The following is a 12,370-nucleotide window of genomic DNA, read 5'->3' as shown; positions in this document are numbered from 1 at the left end:
AACCACAGAAAAGCCATTAACAACAACGGAAAAGCCAAAGATAACAGAAAAGCCTACAATAAAAACCACAGAGAAGCCTACGACAACCACAGAAAAGCCTACGACAACCACGGAAAAGCCTACGACAACCACGGAAAAGCCTACAATAAAATCCACAGAAAAGCCTACGACAACCACTACCATTGTCCCTACTTCTACAACAGTGCAACCAACCACATCCTGTCATGTTTATAAATGGTCAGAATGGACGAATAATCATTACCCTTCAAGTGGTGACGACACTGAAAGCATAAAAGATATAAAGAATCTTGACTTGAGCGCTTGTACCAAACCTTTAGAAATCGAGTGTCGTGCCAAACAGTACAAAGATAAGTCTTTGGCTCAGTTAGGACAAAAAGTTAAATGTGACCCAACAGTTGGACTGATTTGTAAAGGCCAGGACCAAGGTATACCACCTAGGTGCTATGACTACGAAATACGAGTCAGATGTTTGATTGACACATGCAAGCCATCCGTCTCTACCACAGCTGCAACTACAATCGTAAAAACAACCACAGAAAAGCCATTAACAACAACAGAAAAGCCAAAGATAACAGAAAAGCCTACAATAAAAACCACAGAGAAGCCTACGACAACCACAGAAAAGCCTACGACAACCACGGAAAAGCCTACGACAACCACAGAAAAGCCTACGGCAACCACTACCATTGTCCCTACTTCTACAACAGTGCAACCAACCACATCCTGTCATGTTTATAAATGGTCAGAATGGACGAATAATCATTACCCTTCAAGTGGTGACGACACTGAAAGCATAAAAGATATAAAGAATCTTGACTTGAGCGCTTGTACCAAACCTTTAGAAATCGAGTGTCGTGCCAAACAGTACAAAGATAAGTCTTTGGCTCAGTTAGGACAAAAAGTTAAATGTGACCCAACAGTTGGACTGATTTGTAAAGGCCAGGACCAAGGTATACCACCTAGGTGCTATGACTACGAAATACGAGTCAGATGTTTGATTGACACATGCAAGCCATCCGTCTCTACCACAGCTGCAACTACAATCGTGAAAACAACCACAGAAAAGCCAGCAGCAACAACAGAAAAGCCAAAGATAACAGAAAAGCCTACAGCCACTACAAAAGCAACAACAGAAAAGCTTACAATAAAAACCACAGAGAAGCCTACGACAACCACAGAAAAGCCTACGACAACCAAGGAAAAGCCTACAATAAAATCCACAGAAAAGCCTACGACCACCACTACCATTGTCCCTACTTCTACAACAGTGAAACCAACCACATCCTGTCATGTTTATAAATGGTCAGAATGGACGAATAACCATTACCCTAAAAGTGGTGACGACACTGAAAGCATAAAAGATATAAAGAATCTTGACTTGAGCGCTTGTACCAAACCTTTAGAAATCGAGTGTCGTGCCAAACAGTACAAAGATAAGTCTTTGGCTCAGTTAGGACAAAAAGTTAAATGTGACCCAACAGTTGGACTGATTTGTAAAGGCCAGGACCAAGGTATACCACCTAGGTGCTATGACTACGAAATACGAGTCAGATGTTTGATTGACACATGCAAGCCATCCGTCTCTACCACAGCTGGAACTACAATCGTGAAAACAACCACAGAAAAGCCAGCAGCAACAACAGAAAAGCCAAAGATAACAGAAAAGCCTACAGCCACTACAAAAGCAACAACAGAAAAGCTTACAATAAAAACCACAGAGAAGCCTACGACAACCACAGAAAAGCCTACGACAACCAAGGAAAAGCCTACAATAAAATCCACAGAAAAGCCTACGACCACCACTACCATTGTCCCTACTTCTACAACAGTGAAACCAACCACATCCTGTCATGTTTATAAATGGTCAGAATGGACGAATAACCATTACCCTAAAAGTGGTGACGACACTGAAAGCATAAAAGATATAAAGAATCTTGACTTGAGCGCTTGTACCAAACCTTTAGAAATCGAGTGTCGTGCCAAACAGTACAAAGATAAGTCTTTGGCTCAGTTAGGACAAAAAGTTAAATGTGACCCAACAGTTGGACTGATTTGTAAAGGCCAGGACCAAGGTATACCACCTAGGTGCTTTGACTACGAAATACGTGTCAGATGTTTGATTGACACATGCAAGCCATCCATCTCTACCACAGCTGCAACTACAATCGTAAAAACAACCACAGAAAAGCCATTAACAACAACGGAAAAGCCAAAGATAACAGAAAAGCCTACAATAAAAACCACAGAGAAGCCTACGACAACCACAGAAAAGCCTACGACAACCACGGAAAAGCCTACGACAACCACGGAAAAGCCTACAATAAAATCCACAGAAAAGCCTACGACAACCACTACCATTGTCCCTACTTCTACAACAGTGCAACCAACCACATCCTGTCATGTTTATAAATGGTCAGAATGGACGAATAATCATTACCCTTCAAGTGGTGACGACACTGAAAGCATAAAAGATATAAAGAATCTTGACTTGAGCGCTTGTACCAAACCTTTAGAAATCGAGTGTCGTGCCAAACAGTACAAAGATAAGTCTTTGGCTCAGTTAGGACAAAAAGTTAAATGTGACCCAACAGTTGGACTGATTTGTAAAGGCCAGGACCAAGGTATACCACCTAGGTGCTATGACTACGAAATACGAGTCAGATGTTTGATTGACACATGCAAGCCATCCGTCTCTACCACAGCTGCAACTACAATCGTGAAAACAACCACAGAAAAGCCAGCAGCAACAACAGAAAAGCCAAAGATAACAGAAAAGCCTACAATAAAAACCACAGAGAAGCCTACGACAACCACAGAAAAGCCTACGACAACCACGGAAAAGCCTACAATAAAATCCACAGAAAAGCCTACGACAACCACTACCATTGTCCCTACTTCTACAACAGTGCAACCAACCACATCCTGTCATGTTTATAAATGGTCAGAATGGACGAATAATCATTACCCTTCAAGTGGTGACGACACTGAAAGCATAAAAGATATAAAGAATCTTGACTTGAGCGCTTGTACCAAACCTTTAGAAATCGAGTGTCGTGCCAAACAGTACAAAGATAAGTCTTTGGCTCAGTTAGGACAAAAGGTTAAATGTGACCCAACAGTTGGACTGATTTGTAAAGGCCAGGACCAAGATATACCACCTAGGTGCTATGACTACGAAATACGCGTCAGATGTTTGATTGACACATGCAAGCCATCCGTCTCTACCACAGCCGCAACTACTATCGTAAAAACAACCACAGAAAAGCATACAATAACAACCACAGTAAAGCCTACGTTAATCACAACAACTAGTCCACCTATTGTCACAAGACCAGAGGCTTCAACAACCGTTATACCAACAGAAGGACAGAAAGAAAGTAAAACAACCACATCCTGTCATGTTTATAAATGGTCAGAATGGACGAATAACCATTACCCTTCAAGTGGTGACGACACTGAAAGCATAAAAGATATTAAGAATCTTGACTTGAGCGCTTGTACCAAACCTTTAGAAATTGAGTGTCGTGCCAAACAGTACAAAGATAAGTCTTTGGCTCAGTTAGGACAAAAAGTTAAATGTGACCCAACAGTTGGACTGATTTGTAAAGGCCAGGACCAAGGTATACCACCTAGGTGCTTTGACTACGAAATACGTGTCAGATGTTTGATTGACAGATGCAAGCCATCCGTCTCTACCACAGCTGCAACTACAATCGTAAAAACAACCACAGAAAAGCCATTAGCAACAACAGAAAAGCCAAAGATAACAGAAAAGCCTACAATAAAAACCACAGAAAAGCCTACGACAACCACAGAAAAGCCCACAATAAAATCCACAGAAAAGCCTACGACCACCACTACCATTGTCGCTACTTCTACAACAGTGCAGCCAACCACATCCTGTCATGTTTATAAATGGTCAGAATGGACGAATAACCATTACCCTAAAAGTGGTGACGACACTGAAAGCATAAAAGATATAAAGAATCTTGACTTGAGCGCTTGTACCAAACCTTTAGAAATCGAGTGTCGTGCCAAACAGTACAAAGATAAGTCTTTGGCTCAGTTAGGACAAAAAGTTAAATGTGACCCAACAGTTGGACTGATTTGTAAAGGCCAGGACCAAGGTATACCACCTAGGTGCTATGACTACGAAATACGAGTCAGATGTTTGATTGACACATGCAAGCCATCCGTCTCTACCACAGCTGCAACTACAATCGTGAAAACAACCACAGAAAAGCCAGCAGCAACAACAGAAAAGCCAAAGATAACAGAAAAGCCTACAGCCACTACAAAAGCAACAACAGAAAAGCTTACAATAAAAACCACAGAGAAGCCTACGACAACCACAGAAAAGCCTACGACAACCACTACCATTGTCCCTACTTCTACAACAGTGCAACCAACCACATCCTGTCATGTTTATAAATGGTCAGAATGGACGAATAATCATTACCCTTCAAGTGGTGACGACACTGAAAGCATAAAAGATATAAAGAATCTTGACTTGAGCGCTTGTACCAAACCTTTAGAAATCGAGTGTCGTGCCAAACAGTACAAAGATAAGTCTTTGGCTCAGTTAGGACAAAAAGTTAAATGTGACCCAACAGTTGGACTGATTTGTAAAGGCCAGGACCAAGGTATACCACCTAGGTGCTATGACTACGAAATACGAGTCAGATGTTTGATTGACACATGCAAGCCATCCGTCTCTACCACAGCTGCAACTACAATCGTAAAAACAACCACAGAAAAGCCATTAACAACAACAGAAAATCCAAAGATAACAGAAAAGCCTACAATAAAAACCACAGAGAAGCCTACGACAACCACAGAAAAGCCTACGACAACCACGGAAAAGCCTACAATAAAATCCACAGAAAAGCCTACGATAACCACTACCATTGTCCCTACTTCTACAACAGTGCAACCAACCACATCCTGTCATGTTTATAAATGGTCAGAATGGACGAATAATCATTACCCTTCAAGTGGTGACGACACTGAAAGCATAAAAGATATAAAGAATCTTGACTTGAGCGCTTGTACCAAACCTTTAGAAATCGAGTGTCGTGCCAAACAGTACAAAGATAAGTCTTTGGCTCAGTTAGGACAAAAAGTTAAATGTGACCCAACAGTTGGACTGATTTGTAAAGGCCAGGACCAAGGTATACCACCTAGGTGCTATGACTACGAAATACGAGTCAGATGTTTGATTGACACATGCAAGCCATCCGTCTCTACCACAGCTTCAACTACAATCGTAAAAACAACCACAGAAAAGCCATTAACAACAACAGAAAAGCCAAAGATAACAGAAATGCCTACAATAAAAACCACAGAGAAGCCTACGACAACCACAGAAAAGCCTACAATAAAATCCACAGAAAAGCCTACGACAATGACTACCATTGTCCCTACTTCTACAACAGTGCAACCAACCACATCCTGTCATGTTTATAAATGGTCAGAATGGACGAATAACCATTACCCTAAAAGTGGTGACGACACTGAAAGCATAAAAGATATAAAGAATCTTGACTTGAGCGCTTGTACCAAACCTTTAGAAATCGAGTGTCGTGCCAAACAGTACAAAGATAAGTCTTTGGCTCAGTTAGGACAAAAAGTTAAATGTGACCCAACAGTTGGACTGATTTGTAAAGGCCAGGACCAAGGTATACCACCTAGGTGCTATGACTATGAAATACGAGTCAGATGTTTGATTGACACATGCAAGCCATCCGTCTCTACCACAGCCGCAACTACAATCGTAAAAACAACCACAGAAAAGCCATTAACAACAACAGAAAAGCCAAAGATAACAGAAAAGCCTACAATAAAAACCACAGAGAAGCCTACGACAACCACGGAAAAGCCTACGACAACCACGGAAAAGCCTACAATAAAATCCACAGAAAAGCCTAGGACAACCACTACCATTGTCCCTACTTCTACAACAGTGCAACCAACCACATCCTGTCATGTTTATAAATGGTCAGAATGGACGAATAATCATTACCCTTCAAGTGGTGACGACACTGAAAGCATAAAAGATATAAAGAATCTTGACTTGAGCGCTTGTACCAAACCTTTAGAAATCGAGTGTCGTGCCAAACAGTACAAAGATAAGTCTTTGGCTCAGTTAGGACAAAAAGTTAAATGTGACCCAACAGTTGGACTGATTTGTAAAGGCCATGACCAAGGTATACCACCTAGGTGCTATGACTACGAAATACGAGTCAGATGTTTGATTGACACATGCAAGCCATCCGTCTCTACCACAGCTGCAACTACAATCGTGAAAACAACCACAGAAAAGCCAGCAGCAACAACAGAAAAGCCAAAGATAACAGAAAAGCCTACAATAAAAACCACAGAGAAGCCTACGACAACCACAGAAAAGCCTACGACAACCACGGAAAAGCCTACAATAAAATCCACAGAAAAGCCTACGACAACCACTACCATTGTCCCTACTTCTACAACAGTGCAACCAACCACATCCTGTCATGTTTATAAATGGTCAGAATGGACGAATAATCATTACCCTTCAAGTGGTGACGACACTGAAAGCATAAAAGATATAAAGAATCTTGACTTGAGCGCTTGTACCAAACCTTTAGAAATCGAGTGTCGTGCCAAACAGTACAAAGATAAGTCTTTGGCTCAGTTAGGACAAAAAGTTAAATGTGACCCAACAGTTGGACTGATTTGTAAAGGCCAGGACCAAGGTATACCACCTAGGTGCTATGACTATGAAATACGAGTCAGATGTTTGATTGACACATGCAAGCCATCCGTCTCTACCACAGCCGCAACTACAATCGTAAAAACAACCACAGAAAAGCCATTAACAACAACAGAAAAGCCAAAGATAACAGAAAAGCCTACAATAAAAACCACAGAGAAGCCTACGACAACCACAGAAAAGCCTACAACAACCACGGAAAAGCCTACGACAACCACGGAAAAGCCTACAATAAAATCCACAGAAAAGCCTAGGACAACCACTACCATTGTCCCTACTTCTACAACAGTGCAACCAACCACATCCTGTCATGTTTATAAATGGTCAGAATGGACGAATAATCATTACCCTTCAAGTGGTGACGACACTGAAAGCATAAAAGATATAAAGAATCTTGACTTGAGCGCTTGTACCAAACCTTTAGAAATCGAGTGTCGTGCCAAACAGTACAAAGATAAGTCTTTGGCTCAGTTAGGACAAAAAGTTAAATGTGACCCAACAGTTGGACTGATTTGTAAAGGCCAGGACCAAGGTATACCACCTAGGTGCTATGACTATGAAATACGAGTCAGATGTTTGATTGACACATGCAAGCCATCCGTCTCTACCACAGCCGCAACTACAATCGTAAAAACAACCACAGAAAAGCCATTAACAACAACAGAAAAGCCAAAGATAACAGAAAAGCCTACAATAAAAACCACAGAGAAGCCTACGACAACCACAGAAAAGCCTACAACAACCACGGAAAAGCCTACGACAACCACGGAAAAGCCTACAATAAAATCCACAGAAAAGCCTAGGACAACCACTACCATTGTCCCTACTTCTACAACAGTGCAACCAACCACATCCTGTCATGTTTATAAATGGTCAGAATGGACGAATAATCATTACCCTTCAAGTGGTGACGACACTGAAAGCATAAAAGATATAAAGAATCTTGACTTGAGCGCTTGTACCAAACCTTTAGAAATCGAGTGTCGTGCCAAACAGTACAAAGATAAGTCTTTGGCTCAGTTAGGACAAAAAGTTAAATGTGACCCAACAGTTGGACTGATTTGTAAAGGCCAGGACCAAGGTATACCACCTAGGTGCTATGACTATGAAATACGAGTCAGATGTTTGATTGACACATGCAAGCCATCCGTCTCTACCACAGCCGCAACTACAATCGTAAAAACAACCACAGAAAAGCCATTAACAACAACAGAAAAGCCAAAGATAACAGAAAAGCCTACAATAAAAACCACAGAGAAGCCTACGACAACCACAGAAAAGCCTACAACAACCACGGAAAAGCCTACGACAACCACGGAAAAGCCTACAATAAAATCCACAGAAAAGCCTAGGACAACCACTACCATTGTCCCTACTTCTACAACAGTGCAACCAACCACATCCTGTCATGTTTATAAATGGTCAGAATGGACGAATAATCATTACCCTTCAAGTGGTGACGACACTGAAAGCATAAAATATATAAAGAATCTTGACTTGAGCGCTTGTACCAAACCTTTAGAAATCGAGTGTCGTGCCAAACAGTACAAAGATAAGTCTTTGGCTCAGTTAGGACAAAAAGTTAAATGTGACCCAACAGTTGGACTGATTTGTAAAGGCCAGGACCAAGGTATACCACCTAGGTGCTATGACTACGAAATACGAGTCAGATGTTTGATTGACACATGCAAGCCATCCGTCTCTACCACAGCCGCAACTACTATCGTAAAAACAACCACAGAAAAGCATACAATAACAACCACAGTAAAGCCTACGTTAATCACAACAACTAGTCCACCTATTGTCACAAGACCAGAGGCTTCAACAACCGTTATACCAACAGAAGGACAGAAAGAAAGTACAACAACCACATCCTGTCATGTTTATAAATGGTCAGAATGGACGAATAACCATTACCCTTCAAGTGGTGACGACACTGAAAGCATAAAAGATATAAAGGATCTTGACTTGAGCGCTTGTACCAAACCTTTAGAAATCGAGTGTCGTGCCAAACAGTACAAAGATAAGTCTTTGGCTCAGTTAGGACAAAAAGTTAAATGTGACCCAACAGTTGGACTGATTTGTAAAGGCCAGGACCAAGGTATACCACCTAGGTGCTTTGACTACGAAATACGTGTCAGATGTTTGATTGACACATGCAAGCCATCCATCTCTACCACAGCTGCAACTACAATCGTAAAAACAACCACAGAAAAGCCATTAACAACAACGGAAAAGCCAAAGATAACAGAAAAGCCTACAATAAAAACCACAGAGAAGCCTACGACAACCACAGAAAAGCCTACGACAACCACTACCATTGTCCCTACTTCTACAACAGTGCAACCAACCACATCCTGTCATGTTTATAAATGGTCAGAATGGACGAATAATCATTACTCTTCAAGTGGTGATGACACTGAAAGCATAAAAGATATAAAGAATCTTGACTTGAGCGCTTGTACCAAACCTTTAGAAATCGAGTGTCGTGCCAAACAGTACAAAGATAAGTCTTTGGCTCAGTTAGGACAAAAAGTTAAATGTGACCCAACAGTTGGACTGATTTGTAAAGGCCAGGACCAAGGTATACCACCTAGGTGCTATGACTACGAAATACGAGTCAGGTGTTTGATTGACACATGCAAGCCATCCGTCTCTACCACAGCTGCAACTACAATCGTAAAAACAACCACAGAAAAGCCAAAGATAACAGAAAAGCCAAAGATAACAGAAAAGCCTACCACAGCACCAACACAGCCCTCAACAACAGTATGTTCCTGCAGATACAACGATCAGCATTTCTTTCCTGGTAGGTTAAACATTTCATTAATTTAATGCTCTGGTCACATTGTACTTGATAATGCAAATTTGTACACATAGTTAACACAAAGAAATAATGATTAATTAATGATGACCTCATACATTCATTCATCATGAATTGATCATGAACTCATTCATTTCTAACTGCTGCGGTCATTAGGACATAATGTCTAATTAGGCTACATTAGTTAAAGGGATATTTCAGTTTCAAAAATAATTTGGTCGGCCTGTGCCGTGGCTCAGCGGTCCAGGCCGCTTGCCAAGGTGCAGCCGTCGCAGGTTCGACTCCAGATCCCGGCGGCCTTTGCTTCGTGTCACGCCCCCATCTCTCTCCCCGTTTCCTGTCAGCCTACTACTGTGTACCTCTCCCTCTATCAAAAGTGAAATCAAGGCGAAAGCCAGAAAAAACACATCTTAAAAAGGGGGGGGGCATTTTATCCTCTACTCAGGCTTCTGTGAACACCCCAGACAGTTTTTAAGTTGCTTCATTCAGAATTTAGATATTATATTAATTTTAGCTGCCCTGCCCCCTTCCTATAGAAACCCATTGTAACTTCAAACCCGATTTTAACCATGATTTATGAAAATCACCTGTTCTCGGTTCTGGTGATTTATCATTTGCCTGTTGTCTCTCCTATGGTACCAAGTTCCATCAATACAGCATGGAATTGTGGTCAAAATCCAACGATAACAAAATAGTTTTGCGGGACAAATCTCATCAAATGGTGGTCCCGTGGCTCGAATGCAGAATAAATAATAGGTCATTTATATGAAAAGGGTTGAAAACCACTGCTTTATAACTCCATGGCTCCACCGTTCTCAGGTACCTTCATGTACAACCAGACGGACGGAGCAGGCTGGTGCTTCACTGCATTCTGCAGTTCGTCCTGTAAGGTGGAGAAGCAAGCCAGACCGTGCCAACACACCACCACCACCAGCGTCCCTGAGGTCATCATCACCACCATCGCACGGCTACGCGGATCCACAGAAGTTCCTGTTACAGACTGCATTCACCTAGAGCCGCCACGAAAGGTACGATTCACACGGTGGGCAGAACAAGTGGGCCTACTCACATTTTTAGTTCATTAAAGTTAAAGTATTAAAGTACTTTGTAAAAGAAAGTTACAAGTAAACATCCGGAATTAAAAATTTACTAACGTGGAAGTACAAAAGCTCTGGCATCAAAATGTACTTAAAAATACCAAAAGTATAAATATATGTTACAGTTGGCCTACAAATGAGAAAAACAGAACGTTTTTTTCAGTTTTGCCGTGGCTGGGTCAGGGCCGGCGCCTTTGAGCCAATAGCCCTAAAGCCTTTGAGCCAATAAAGCCCTAAAGCCTGCCATGCATGCACAGCAATCTGTCTGTCTGTCTGTCTCTGTCTCTGTCTCTGTCTCTCTCTGTCTCTCTCTGTCTCTGTCTCTGTCTCTGTCTCTGTCTCTCTCTCTCTCTCTCTCTCTCTTTTGGGGGGCTGGGTACCTCAAAATTACACCAAAATTAAAATAAAATACCCCCAATGTTTAGCTGTAAAGCTGGCAACTGCATTAGTGCACTATATTGGCTACTAGTGGCTGCATCCATTCAGCGACTAGTCTGTCTATCTGCCTGCCTGCCTCTCTCTTTTGGGGGGGCTGGGTACCGCAAAATTACAGCGAAATTAAAACAAAATTCAATTCACTGTTCGTTCACTGTTTTTTTGTTTGGGACAGGCCGAGCACTTTCCCCGGCCTCGTCCCTTCCCGTTCGGCACGACGACCTCCCACCCCCCCCCAATGGCAGATTTTGGTTGCATGCTGAAAATAGCCGATCTAGAAGCTCACTAGTGAGCTCTGTAAATCATGTGCTATATTCAGAGTGCAACACCTGAGTGCAACCAAAGATAAAAAGTGACTTGTCTTTTAGATCTACTGGATCTCTTCTCCACTTGGGGGACTGCCCATAAGTCTGACCTCCCGTTAGCCCGTTCCTCCAGCTGGGTGGTTGCTCAGTAGGAGAGACTCCGCTGGTCATCAAATTATTGGCCCAGGAATGCAAAAAAAAAAAAAAAAAACATCTCTGTGAATTTAAGGCTTCGTGAGGTGTGTAAGGGTTGGGAGTTGGGTAGCCCTGAAACATGACTGTCAAAATCATGACTGTCATGATTATATATCAAGCGGGTATTATCACCCGTATCTTCCGAATTGTTCAATAAAAAGCATTTTAATCCGATCGCTGGCCATTTTCTTAGTTTTTTCACCATATGCTTTCAACTACACACAACACTGATGCATTATAACCTTTTGCGAAAATAGCCACCAATCAGATTCAAATGTTTTTTATTGAACAATTCGGAAGATACAGGTACTAATATCCGCCAGAGCAAAATTGTAACATCCATGTTCTTGGGGGTTTGAAATCTGAAAGTTTATGTAGACGTTAACGTTTTAAATGTAGCAAGGTGCGCAAATCAGGGTGAAGTTCCGCCGTCGTGAACCATGGCTAGGACACTCCCAGTGTTCATGATGCAGTATGTCTTTCTCTCTCTTCCTAACAGAACGGTGACACCTGGAAGTCCGGTAAATGTACCACGCAGACATGCCAGAGTGGTAAAGTCATTACAGAATATCCTCCCTGTCCGAAGGTGATCAAACCCGTGTGTGAAAATAATTTCCAACCGGTTAAGATTTACGACAAGAGCGGCTGCTGTTTCCAATATGAATGTAAATGTAAGTTCAAATCGTCACTAAACTTCATTCAAACTGAATATGAACACAAGACATTTTCACACATCATTTGT

The 12,370-nt window shown here is 41.8% G+C and overlaps 1 protein-coding gene across 1 annotated transcript in view; it reads left to right on the top strand.

The window, feature by feature from the left end:
- The window catches only part of LOC306917217 (mucin-5B-like), a gene marked incomplete at its 5' end in the record, with an annotated part of 62,217 nt that overhangs the window by 37,940 nt on the left and 11,907 nt on the right, over window positions 1–12,370 (top strand). The window contains 5 exons of the mRNA XM_079495349.1: window positions 2,205–2,398; window positions 3,697–3,928; window positions 9,438–9,581; window positions 10,416–10,624; window positions 12,128–12,299. Of these exons, the coding sequence (XP_079351475.1) occupies window positions 2,205–2,398; window positions 3,697–3,928; window positions 9,438–9,581; window positions 10,416–10,624; window positions 12,128–12,299 (951 nt within the window). The remainder of the gene's footprint in view (window positions 1–2,204; window positions 2,399–3,696; window positions 3,929–9,437; window positions 9,582–10,415; window positions 10,625–12,127; window positions 12,300–12,370) is intronic.

This window comes from Electrona antarctica (assembly GCF_951216825.1).
Source record: "Electrona antarctica genome assembly, chromosome: 24".
Taxonomy (NCBI): domain Eukaryota; kingdom Metazoa; phylum Chordata; class Actinopteri; order Myctophiformes; family Myctophidae; genus Electrona; species Electrona antarctica.
This window is presented reverse-complemented; position numbering and strand designations above follow the sequence as displayed.